Genomic DNA, 12,790 nt, shown 5'->3' on the forward strand with positions numbered 1-12,790 from the left:
AATGTTTCTAATTGCACATCGGACATCACCAGCTGCTCTGTTCGGACAGGAATTCTGAGTACCAGCTGTTGCAGCCAATGCTGAGATTATTTCTCAACTAATAAAATTATCATACTTCACAAAAACCATACTGTATTCAGGACTGACTAAATGCCACTTTGGTTTGCAATGATCTGTGAAGGAAAACTTGGGCAGTGTAGACCTTGTAATGTCAGTGAGAATGGGGTTCAACAACGTGAAGATGACAATTGTTGCTGTTGCGTAAATTAGAAAAATAAAACACTAAAACAGATAGGTTAATATCACATGCCCCTCCAGGCATGTAAGCAGATAACCCAGATTTAGATTCTATAGGATAGAAAGATGGACTCAGAGAATGCTTCACAGTGTATTGACTCTGCCCAACTTCAAGAGGGTCATTCTTACTCATGGCTTCCTTTAGATTGTGTACTCCATCAGGCTGTTTGGAGAAAATGATTATAGAAACGAAGATTGCAGCTGCCCTCTCTGTAACTGCCGCGGGTGCATCACTGTACACACACATAGCAATTTCTTAGTTCACACAGTTTTATTTCAGCACATTGTATTCAACTAATGACTGCTTTTCATTTTCAAGCAATGGTTGAATTGGATGGAGATGATGTGAGAGTTTCCTCCAGAGGGAAATATGCTGAAAGGGACATTGTACAGGTAAGGATTTAAATCAACATTATCTGTCTTCTTTGTGAAGACCCCATGTCTACCTGGTCTATAAAGAAGCAACTTCACTTGCTACCAGAAGTGCTGTTCTGTTAATTCAGTAGGCTCCTACTCCATACAGTATAAGTTAAGTAACAGGGATGACAATCTGCACAGAATTGCTTTTCTCTTTGTCTCAGATTCGTTACATGTAAATTGCAAGTGTCAATAGTTATCTTTTCCTAATTTACTCTTAGGAGAAATTATCATTATGATCTGTAGTAAAATTGGAAAGAAGAAATACAATGGACTTTTTAATCAGCTCAGTTTTTATTCTTCATGTAAACTAAACATTTTCTAAAACAGGTGATACATACAAAAATAAACTGTTTAATATAACATTAAAAAAGATTATAGCTGGCCAGGTGGTGGTGGCATATGCCTTTAACTCCAGTACTCGGAAGGCAGAGGCAGTCAGATCTCTGTGAGTTCAAGGCCAGCCTGGTTTACAGAGTGAGTTCCAGGATAGGCTCCAAAGCTACACAGAGAAACCCTGTCTTGAAAAACAAACAAACAAAAAAAATAGATTATAGCTGTTGCCAGAATTTCCTCAGATTATTGTTGGGAAAAATGAAAACATGTATGTTAAAACTATACATAATAAACTAGGTATACATTTTACTGTGATACATGGTGTGTACATTATATGTTACCTATAAATTTTATGTCTAGGAAATGTTTAGAAAAATACTTAGCTAAATTTGAGGAGCTGCCTGCTATTTGAGGAGCAATAAGAAATAAACAACCAGTTAAAAATTGTCACTGAAAGCAGGGAGTTAATTTCAGTCACATCTGTGTATGCTTAACTTAGAGTGTGTGTCTTTTAAGATGCAAAAAAGGAGGAAAATCTTTTTAAAGTAGCAAAGAGTCAATTGTCTCTGTACCAATCAAGGACATAATATGCACATTTTAGGGGAACAAACAATGGGCATTGATGTTATTTCCAAACGATACACTGTATCCTTAGGTACTGTAAGAATACAATTTGGAATCCTACAGAATTGGCTTCAAATTCTAATTTGTGGTAATTGGACAAATTTTCTAAGTTTCTATGTTCTGAGAGATAAGCAGCCTTGTGAAGTAAAGTGGGGCAAACATGTATAAAACATGTATCAGAAGTACCACTCAGTAGTAGTCAGCAAAATGATAATTAGAATAATTGAGACAGGGAGGGGTATGCCATAAGTTGATAGATTGAAGAATCACTTCATAGTTCCATGGTAGACCACTTGCACACTAAACACTGTTGAGTGTGATCTCCATATACTACAATACAGAAACAATAATATTAAAAATTACTCTTCCAAAATCAGTAACATTATCTTCTAACACAGAAGCAACTTCATAAGAATTATTTGAAAGGATAAGTAAATATGAACTACACTTCTCTACAAGACATAATGTAAAAAGCATAAACACATGCAGTAAATGACCCAGCTAAAGTAGTTGGGAAAGAAGACATGTTGATGCCATCTATTTGAGTGTATCCTGGTGCTCATTTCCATAATTAGACACATAATTATTCTCCTTAACCTCATCATTATAATTATGGGGCCAAGTAATTTTACTTTATCTAAAAGCTCCACATAATGTCCAGCCCACACTTTGCAAAAATCAAATTACTGAAAGGAAACCCGCACGCAAAGGACTTCTGAATGTGCTCTGTTGCTATGACAATGCTTCTTTGTAAAACAACTGGGGATTCTCACAGTCTCGTTCCATCCAAGTGAATGCTAGGGAAGCAACATAAGATTCTCCCTGAGGAATCCAGGTTGCTCACATCACCAAGACTTCTTTTTAAAGGACCATGAGGCTATCCTATTACCACAAAACCACGCATTTGACATCTGTGGAAATAAGAGTCATTTCATCTCTCACAGCCTTGGGAAGTGTGCTGAGATGGGACCCAGAAGGTCCATGAATGCCCAGTCTTCTCACTCCAGTCTTGAGTGAGTCAGTGTGCTGTTTTAGCCTGTTTACTGTGTGTGGAGTCTAAGCTCTTTTTGTCTTAGTTTTTCTCTGATGTGGTAGAAGACAGACAACTCTTTGTTTCCTGTTGGCATAAGTTCATACAGACACAAGTTAACAACAACAAAAAAAGGGCATTTCCTCTTCCTGAAAGTCCTAGTCCCTGAGGCTAGTCTGTCCTGACTGTGGCACTGGGATCCCCAGAGAATTCAAACACACCTAGAGATACAATAAACCCCAATAAACTCCAACTGAAAGGATGAAGGAGTCTTACAGATACTAAACAGGAAATTGACATGAACCTGAGAAAGAGTAGCCCATGGGTGGCAGCATCCTGTCTTTCATCCCTGCATTCAGGGAGAGGGCTTGACATACTTTTCTAATTTCACAGAGAAGTTCCTAAATTCACCCTTGCAAAAGGCGGGCAACTTGGCCATTTACCTCCCAGTCACATCCATGAATCACCTCTCTCTTATCTTGACTCTCATGAGGAGCCTGCCATCAAAGTTCTCCATGTTCTGCTGAAATATTTGTAGACTAGTTATTTTCAAGGGTGAAAGATTTAAGTGTTGCAGACAGTAGGATAATATATATCTTCCAGTGTTCAGAAAATATGTCAGAACAAGCCTGCAAAATCACATTAGAAAACAGAAATAGAGGCTGTGTGGGCTCTGGTTTTCTTGTGATCTGTTTCATGTTGAAGCTAATCAAGTTGTTAAATATGTTACTAATGAATCCCCAAACTTCTCACGTTGGAAAAATAAAAGCTGTAGCTTGTAAATGTAGCTGAGGTTCAGTTGGAAATTGGAGCCATAGGCTGAGTTTTTCTTTTGCTCTCAAATATTACGCAGCCTCTGCATGTACATGGGATGAGATTTGAGTCTGTCGCATGCTCTATGTACATGGGATGCGATTTGAGTCTGTCACATGCTCTATGTGCATGGGATGCGATTTGAGTCTGTCACATGCTCTATGTGCTAGACAGGCTAAGAGCAGTAGCGATCCATCACTGGCCCCTTCATTAACACCACGACAGACACTTGATTACTAAATTTTTGGAAAGGAAATCTCAGTTTACTTCCTCTTGCTCATAATCTCCAGCTACTGAAAAGTGGAAGTCAGAAGCTAGATGCAATCCTGAAATGTCATAGAAAACTCTGTACAGGCTATCTGGGCCCCTTAGACACCTCTACCGCCTGACTCCAGTTCTCCTCTTTTGCTAAACACACTCAAATACATGCTCTATCTATCGTAGCACATGTCTGCTCATGATGCTCACTTCTAGTTTACCTTGTCATTTACCCAGGTCACACTTTGCTTGTGCAGGCAGAAGTCCTCAGCCCTGAACTGCGACCCTTTCCTCTTTCTTTCACTCTGCTCCCTTACCATCCTGTATAAAAGAACCGTGATCCAAGATGGAGAGTTAAGTCAGCTACACAGAATTAGTTGGACTATAAATGAAATTCTCAATCGGGTTCTGACTTCAAATATTCTCCATCCATTACAGTACACCTCTCTACTTGATGTAAAGTTCTAAAGATTATCAGAATCTAGCCATCTTTCCAAACTACTATAAAATCTGATGCGTCAGAGTCAAAAAATCTAATAAAGCCTGGCACTAGCCACTATCTGGCCTTGCTAAGTTAAACTGTCTAAGCTTCAGTTTCCTCTTAAATCAAATCAAAATATGGATAAGATACCTATGAACTTAAACAAGATACAACATTTAATGCCTTAGCAGAAAGCCTTCCATTGCTCAGTAACAGCCCATTAGTATCAAGTGTTGATAGTTGTCAGTTACCATGCTGGCACCATCTGATGGGAAGGCATTTTGCATGTCTTTATCTTCTAGTAGCCATTCCTTGATTTAATTGTCTCATGTATGTGTGTGTCCCATTGCCTGAAGCTTCAATTCTGTATGTGCAATAAGCAGGAAGAATTCTTCTGTTGTTTATTTTCTTAGATCGGTACATGCAAAGTGTGTGTGTTTGTTGTACTATGGAATGGCCATTGTGTTTAATGCCAATCCATTCTTCCTGGCTGCCTGCAGCTGCTCACCAGCCTATCATTTCCTTAAAAATTACATTTAAATTACATTTTCCATTAAAGGGAGAATAATAGCCTTGAAGTCTTAGACTTGAAAACTCACTAATGGAGTTCTGCCCAGTAGGAACAATCAAACACAATTGTGTAAAAAGCAACTAAGAGCCAATTTGCCCAAACACATTTAAATTTGTTTTCACAAATAGGCAAAACCATTCGTCAGAGTAGCCATGAAGAATGTCCCTTTACACGGGAGTTTGGGGGAAGAGCTGAAAGAAAACATGGAGCACCACACATGACATGTTTTCTATAGGACAGAATGCACCCACTGCATTTGTTATATAAATATGTTAAATAAATTAGTGCACCATGAATATTGCTTTCTTCTTAATGTAGCTATTTAAGAGTTTGAGTTTGGTGATGACAGTGTATGCCCTCACCATATATGGGGATTGGCTTTTCTTCATTTTTTAACCCATTATCCCTAACTGCAGCATTCACAAATGAAAGATTAAATGAGAAAGTCAGGGTAGGATCATGTGTGCAAAATGATTAAAGTACATTTTGTTCAGACAGCTGTCAAGTTGATGTAACAAGAGGGAATGGCAGTGAAGATTCCTTGGCATTTTCCCACTCATTGGTAGAACGGCTGGTAGCAGAACTGAACAATAAATGCCCCTCAGGGAAATTTTTTTAGGTTATTCAGGAAATAGAAAGTTCTCAGCTTTTTCTACTTCCGTCCTATTTCTGTGATAAGTAAAACCCTGTTGGTAACAATGACTTTCTCTGACAAAGTTTGTTTTGTCCTTGTTCTTCCCATTATGTATAAACAGACTCAGAGGATGAGAACTCTGGGTATTGTGGCTTTAGTTTTGATGCTTCTAGAATACAGAAAAATTAATCAGAATTTATTTCAATTAAGAAAATATGATATATATATATTTTTTTTTCTGTCTCTCAGAAAACAAACAAGCTTCTGAGGGATAATGATAAAATATACTATACAATTCTATACTAGATCATGCCATAATAAAATGAAAACAATCAGAATAATATTAAAAAGAAAACAAGCTAAAGGGAAAGAGCCCAAGAAAATGCACAAGAAACAGATGTAGAGACCTCTTTATTTGCACTATCAGGAATCCCATAAAAATACAAAACTGTAACCCATAATATATACAGAAAGGAACTGTAGGGTTGAAAAGACAAATAAATAATATCACAAAAAGATAAAACTTAAAAAAAAGAAAATGCCCTGATGTTATAATGAGACAAAGAACTCCTAGTGATGCTTTTGAGCTTGTTTTCTGTTGGTCGTCTACTTCTGGGCGTGTAGTCTTCACTTAAGAGTGCTTTGTTTCCCTTGGAGAAAACAATATTTTATTTTGTAAGTGGGTTGCAATTGAGGATAGCTTGTAGATCAGGGATGTCTGCTTCTCCTTTCTGCTCTAGCACACCACCTGGTATAGACCCATGACAGTCCTTGTACATGCTCCTCAGCCTCTGTGAATTCATATGAGCAGAGGTGGAGAAAAACTGGGAGGAGTAGAGAAATGGAGAACTAGTAATCAGGATACATTATACAAGGAAAAAAAATAAATTTTCAGTAAAATAAAAAATAATGCCAATATAACATGGGAAACATTAAGTTGCATGTAGATCTTCACATATACAACAAATAGAGTATGCATAAGAAAGCCCATGCTAGCCAGGTGGTGGTGGTGTATACTGTTAATCCTAGCACTCAGGAAGGAGAGGCAGACAGGTCTCTGTGAGTTCAAGGCCAGCCTGATTTACAGGGTAAGTTCCAGGACAGAGAAACCCTGTCTCAAAACAAACAAACAAAAAACAAAAACAAAAAAGGAAGAGAGAGCCCATGCTAATAAAAATGTATTTTTATCTTTAACACAAAAAGAATGAAAGAAAAAAAACATAAGCCTATACAGTGCTTACTAAAAAGTTTTAAAAAAACAAGCAAAGTCTTGGAATTTCTAATTTTGATTAAATGAGAGGAAAACAGAACTTCACATTTCTTTATACCTCTAAGGTTTTGTTTACAATGCCATCTTTCCTCTAGAGAAGTAAGTGACTTTACAGAGTTCACACCCTCCCTATTCTCTTCCACCTGAAGACTGTATACACTGTGAGCATTCACCTTCCCTGGGTTAGTTGCCTTCAAGGCAAGTGATCCTTCTACCTTGCCCATCATACATCTGAAAGCTGTTCTGTTGTCTGTAGTAAACAGATATAGGTTGAGATTATAGAGGAAGAGGCTTTGGAAGAATGGGACAAAAGAAATGACTTTTACTGTATCAAAATTACACCTGCTATTCAGCTTGCTGTAATGTAAACTGATTTTCCCTGTGGCACCTGGACTGTGTTAAGTGTACTGATAAGAGTCCGTTTCTATAAGTCCATTTTGAATGATTGCTTCCATCAAAAGTAAGTTTTCAGAATAAGTTTGTGGCAGTTACAATATGAAAACAGGAATGTCCTTGATCTCCCTGAAAGAAAAACGTCTAAATAAATTTTAAATCCTATATTCAGAAATTATTCTACAATCTACACTACTGTCTCCCCTGTTCTTTCTTCTCAAGACTAAAGGTTAATGTGTTCACAAACTCTCCATCCACAATATTAATGATTTCAATCATTTCCAAGTTACTTCAAGACTCATCCCTTCCAGAGAAACTGAACTGGTATATTCAGCAGGACAATGTTTATTTACTAAGGAACAGTTCCAAATGAGAATGGACCCAGACAGTCTCTTGGCAGAGTACATAGTGTAGATCTGATAAGGAATGATGTGTAATTGCTAAATAAAGGCAAATCAACTATGTTTAGATGCCAAATTATAATATTTCAGTAAACACAATTCCAACATCTCACACTGAGATCTTTTGCATTCACACATAACACATATAAAACATCAAAGTAGGAGCACACTACTGCCTCTGCCTACTGTAGTTCATAGGAACTGTGGGTTTTTCCTATTCAATAGTCATGATTTAATGTTCTTGTAACAATTAAAAATAATAGATTTAGGTCTCACTAATCATGTGTTTCTACTTTCTGTGCTAAATGGTACAAGATTTTTTCCTTGCTCATTAGTTAACTTTTTTATATCATTTTTTATTTTAATTTTAAATAGCTTGTTTTACATGTCAATCCCAGTTCCCTCTCCCTCCCCTCCTCCCGCACTCCCCTTCCCCCCCCAGCCTCCCACCCTATTGCCAATTCCTTCCACATAGGGGATATCTAGAGTCTGTCATTTCACTCCGGGTAGGGTCCAGGCATTCCCCTAAGAGTCCAGGCTGAGAGAGCATCCCTCTTTGTGCTATGGGCACACAATGACTGTTTGTATTCCAGGGATAGACACTGATCCACTGCTCAAGGCCCCATAGGTTGCCCAGGCCTTCTCACTGACACTCACATTTGGGGGGGGGGGTCCAGATCAGTCCTATGTTAGCCTCCCCGCTGTCAGTCTGGGGTCCAAGAGCTCTCCCCTGTTCAGATCAGCTGTCTCTGCTGGTTTTGCCAGCCCATTCTTTGCCAATTTGCTCATCACTCCTCTCTCTCTGCCACTGGGTTCCTTAGGTTCAGTTCAGTGTTTAACTGTGTGTTTGCCTCTGCTTCCATCAGCCACTGGATGAAGGCTCCCAGATGGTTATAGACATCAAGTTCATTATCAGGAATGGGCATTCGAGGTGGTCTCTCCACTATTACTTAGCTTGCCAATTGGTGTTATCCCTTTAGATCACTAGAGGTCACTCTGGTGCCTGATCCGTCTTCTAACCTATGATTCCCTCTTCCACCTATTCTACCCCCACCCACTCAACTTCCTGTTCCCCCATGACCTACTCTCTCTTTCTCTTCTCCCCTCTCTTCTTCCCAGCTCCCACTCCCCCTTACCCCTCACCGTGTTCCCCATCCATTCAGAGGATCTTGTCTCAATCCTCTTCTCTTGGGTACTATGCATATATGCATATCTTTTAGGTTCTTTCCTGTTTCCCAGACTCTCTAGAAACCATATATGAGTGAGTACATACCATGTTTGTCTTTTTGTGACTGGGTTACCTCACTCAGGATGGCTTCCTCCAGTGCCATCCATTTACCTGCGAATTTTAAGATTCCATTGTTTTTTTCTGCTGAGTAATACTCCATTGTGTAAATGTACCACATTTTCTCCACCCACTCTTCAGTTGAGGGGCATCTAGGTACAGGAGACCACTTCCTAAACATAACACCAGTGGTGCAAACACTGAGATCGACAATTAACAAATGGGACCTCCTGAAACTAAAAAGGTTCTGTAAGGCAAAGGACACAGTCAACAAGACAAAAAGGCAGTCCACAGAATGGGAAAAGATATTCACTAACCCCACATCTGACAGAGGGCTAATCTCCAAAATTTACAAAGAACTCAAGAAACAATTCTCCAAAACACCAAAGGATCTAATTAAAAGGTGGGGTACAGATCTAAATAGAGAATTCTCAACAGAGGAGGTTAAAATGGCCAAGAGACACTTAAGAAAGTGCTCAACATCCTTAGCCATCAGGGAAATGCAAATCAAAATAACTCTGAGATACCATCTTACTCCTGTCAGAATGGCTAAAATCAAAAACACTGAAGACAATTTATGCTGGAGAGGATGTGGAGAGAGGGGAACTCTACTCCACTGCTGGTGGGAGTGCCAACTCGTACAGCCTCTTTGGAAATCAGTGTGGAGATTCCTCAGGAAAATGGGAATTAATCTACCACAAGACCCAGCAATTGCACTCTTGGGCATATATCCAAATGAGGCAAATTCATTCAACAAGGGCATCTGCTCTACTATGTTCATAGCAGCATTATTTGTAATAGCCAGAACCTGGAAGCAACCTAGTTAACTTTTATATCATAGCTGAATTAAACATGTACTAACTCATCTTGACAGAAAAACAAACCCCATAAATGTTAAATGCCCTAGTGTTTGGCATCAGCTTGATAGTGCCACAAAAGAAGACAAGAGCAATAAGGACCAGAGTTTCGTCTCTTTTGTTAAATACACATTATGAAGATACAATCACTGTAATAGTCAACTGTAGTGACAAATATATTCTAAAGATAGGATTTGTATTTATGGTACTGTTACTCTGGGCGTCTATGAGTCTCCTTGTTGCTATGACAAAATACCCAGACAAAAAGTTTGGGGAGGAAAGAGTTTATTTGGTTTATACTTGAAGATCACTTCCATCACTGATGGAAGTCAGGCCAGGAATTCAAGCAGGCATCCAAAGCAGAACACATGGTAGGACAGTTCTTGCTGGTCCAGTGTCTGACTCAGTTAGCTTTCTGATACAGCCTAGAAATAGTAACACCCATAGTGGGATGTGTCCTTCTACAAGAACCATCCATCAAGACATTCCTTTACAGACATATCCAAGGGCCAGTCTTATATGGGAAACACCCCATTTGAGACCCCTTCAGATGGTGCTAGTTCAGTCAAGTTGACAGAAGAAGCTAACTATGACACTCCTATATGTGATGATACATTGTTTATGATCTATAAAGTTTGCCTGAAGATCAAAATGCAAAGCTAGCCAAAGTCATAGAGGTCAGGCAGTGGTGGCACACACCTTTAATCCCAACAGTCACACTGATTAGCTACAGAGGCTGGGTGGTATATTCTTTTAATCCCAGCACTACAGAGGAATGTAAGACAGGGGCTCAGGGGCTCGTGCACATTCCATCTCCAGCCACACTGAGGATTTGTGGAGACAGGATTGACCTTTTAGTCTGAGATGGAGGTAAGGTCTAGTGACTTGGCTGCCTTGCTTTTCTGATCCTCAGGCAAGCTTTATTAGATCATAAACAGTAGGTCACCACACCTCTAACAGTTGTGTGAGTGTAAGCCAGGCATAGGGATGCACACCTGGAATCCCAATGCTGTTTGAGGCAGGAGTATCATGAGTTCCGGGCCATATTCGTCTACATAGCGAGATCCTATCTCAAAAACCATCCATGAAAGTAAAAGGTAAAAACCGATGTGCATGTTCTCATTTTGTGTCTGTTAAGTGGATAGCTGAACATTGTAAAGTAATTTTTCTCTCTGTTCTAGTTTGTGCCATTCAGGGATTATATGGACAGAAGTGGAAACCACATATTGAGCATGGCTAGACTGGCCAAAGATGTCTTAGCTGAGATCCCTGAGCAGTTCCTCTCCTACATGAGAGCCAGAGGAATCAAGCCATCACCTGCACCGCCCCCATACACCCCACCTACACACGTGCTGCAGACGCAGATATGACTACGTCCAGATGCCAATGTTCACCACACGTCAGTCAGAACTGCTGAGCCTCTGTTTTGCACCTGGTGCTCTGCTATGAACCAGGGAATGGGACACTTTCTCAGTTTGGTTTCAGCAGTACTCGATAAATGTGCTTTCTTGGATCCAAAACTAATTCTCTTCCTAAACCAAAACTGTAAATAGGGTGGTTGCATGAGCAACAGGAAATTGTTTAAATGCTTGAAGCAAAGTAGAGATGTCCTCTCTAATTTTCAAATATTTTTGTTTTGTTCTTGACAGAATAGCAGATTTCCAATGGATTATTGGGACAAAGCACAAGCTGCATTTTAACACAAATATCGTCATCGACTGCTATATACATATATGGGGCAGCAGTCTCTGTATCAATGTTTACATGTTACTACTTTTTAAATTTCAATACTTTTATAACTATTCTTAAGAATAAGTTTTGAATATTGAATCCTTTGTCTTCTAAATTGCAATAGCTATAATCACAAGAGCAATATCTCTTTGAATGACTGTCTGGACACTCATGGTATGAATAAGGGAAGAGAGGAGGAAGAAAAATCTATTCACTGATTAATATCTGTCTTCAGTTCTGACCAATAGTCATTTTTCATGGACTTTGGCTTTAAATTTAGACTGACTGCAGTCAACTTGCATTTTGTAATGCTAAGTAGAAGTAATGAAAAGGCCAACAGTGAAGTGTAAATGCACAAAATATACTTTGTATAAAAACTACCAGTTATTATGCTATCTAACAAGTAGCACCAATACTCTAACTCCAAACCATGTAGCAGGTGTTTTGAACTTTATATTCAGTTGTATCCTGTCTAGATACTTTAATTCAAAGGGATACTGGCTCTCTTGCTTGAGATTTCTTGTTCTCACCATTCCACTTCGCCACATGGGTTGCACAGGCTGGAATCTCTTGTGAATTCTCAGTTCAACATACACAACCCTGTGACTTAGCACATGGCACATTTGTGAAAGAAACCCATTCCTGTCCCCTGACCTGCCTGTTTGGGAAATAACCCCCTCCCTTTCCCCTGGCCTGCCTGCTCACAGTCAATTCTAAATAGTTTTCAATGTACAGTTTTGATACGAATTACAGTTTTGTGAAGTTATGTCTAAACTTCTTTAGAACAAATGGCCTTAAATTCTCACAGAATTCCTGGAAATGATTGTGAATTGCCTTCAACATACAGAAATGTGTATTTATTTATTGTTCTTTTTGTGTCCACGGTGTGACTGCTTTATAATCTCTCTACCTTCTCCTCTTTGCTACTTGGAGTATTCCTACCCTGTGTTCTCTTGTCACAACTTGATGAATAGTGACTTTTATAAGCATGAAGATGTTTTACTGGAAAAAATGTATAATCCTCACAGATAACAGACTCACAGTTGTATAACTGTGATGCAAATTGTCCATTTTTAAGTACATATTAAAATCTTTAAAAGGGTAACTGTGTTGTGTACATTTCATGATAGTTGTGGAGTCTCCTAATCTCCTTTGCTGATCTCAAACATTTATGCCATTTTTATTAGCTACATATTTTTTATTCTATTCTATTCTATTCTTCAGTCCAAAAGATTAGAGTATATGAGACTAATATTCATTCCTTCTTGTCAAACATCAGTCATTTTCCTTGTACTGATGAGCACCACACTCCTGTCTGTGCACTCCCACAGAGTAGGACTCGATTCCAGGTATGAAACAGCCTCCGTGAAGCATCATCCTATGACTGAGAAG

At 39.0% G+C, this 12,790-nt stretch overlaps 1 protein-coding gene across 1 annotated transcript in view; it reads left to right on the forward strand.

Moving 5' to 3' along the window:
• Positions 1-12,500, forward strand: part of Cpne8 (copine 8) — a 190,495-nt gene extending 177,995 nt beyond the window's left edge. The window contains exons 19-20 of the mRNA XM_040753968.1: positions 617-690; positions 10,849-12,500. Of these exons, the coding sequence (XP_040609902.1) occupies positions 617-690; positions 10,849-11,037 (263 nt within the window). The 3' untranslated portion in view covers positions 11,038-12,500. The remainder of the gene's footprint in view (positions 1-616; positions 691-10,848) is intronic.
• Positions 12,501-12,790: the final 290 nt, after the last annotated feature.

The sequence above is a fragment of the Mesocricetus auratus genome, unplaced genomic scaffold (assembly GCF_017639785.1).
Source record: "Mesocricetus auratus isolate SY011 unplaced genomic scaffold, BCM_Maur_2.0 Super-Scaffold_100010, whole genome shotgun sequence".
NCBI classification, from domain to species: Eukaryota; Metazoa; Chordata; class Mammalia; order Rodentia; family Cricetidae; genus Mesocricetus; species Mesocricetus auratus.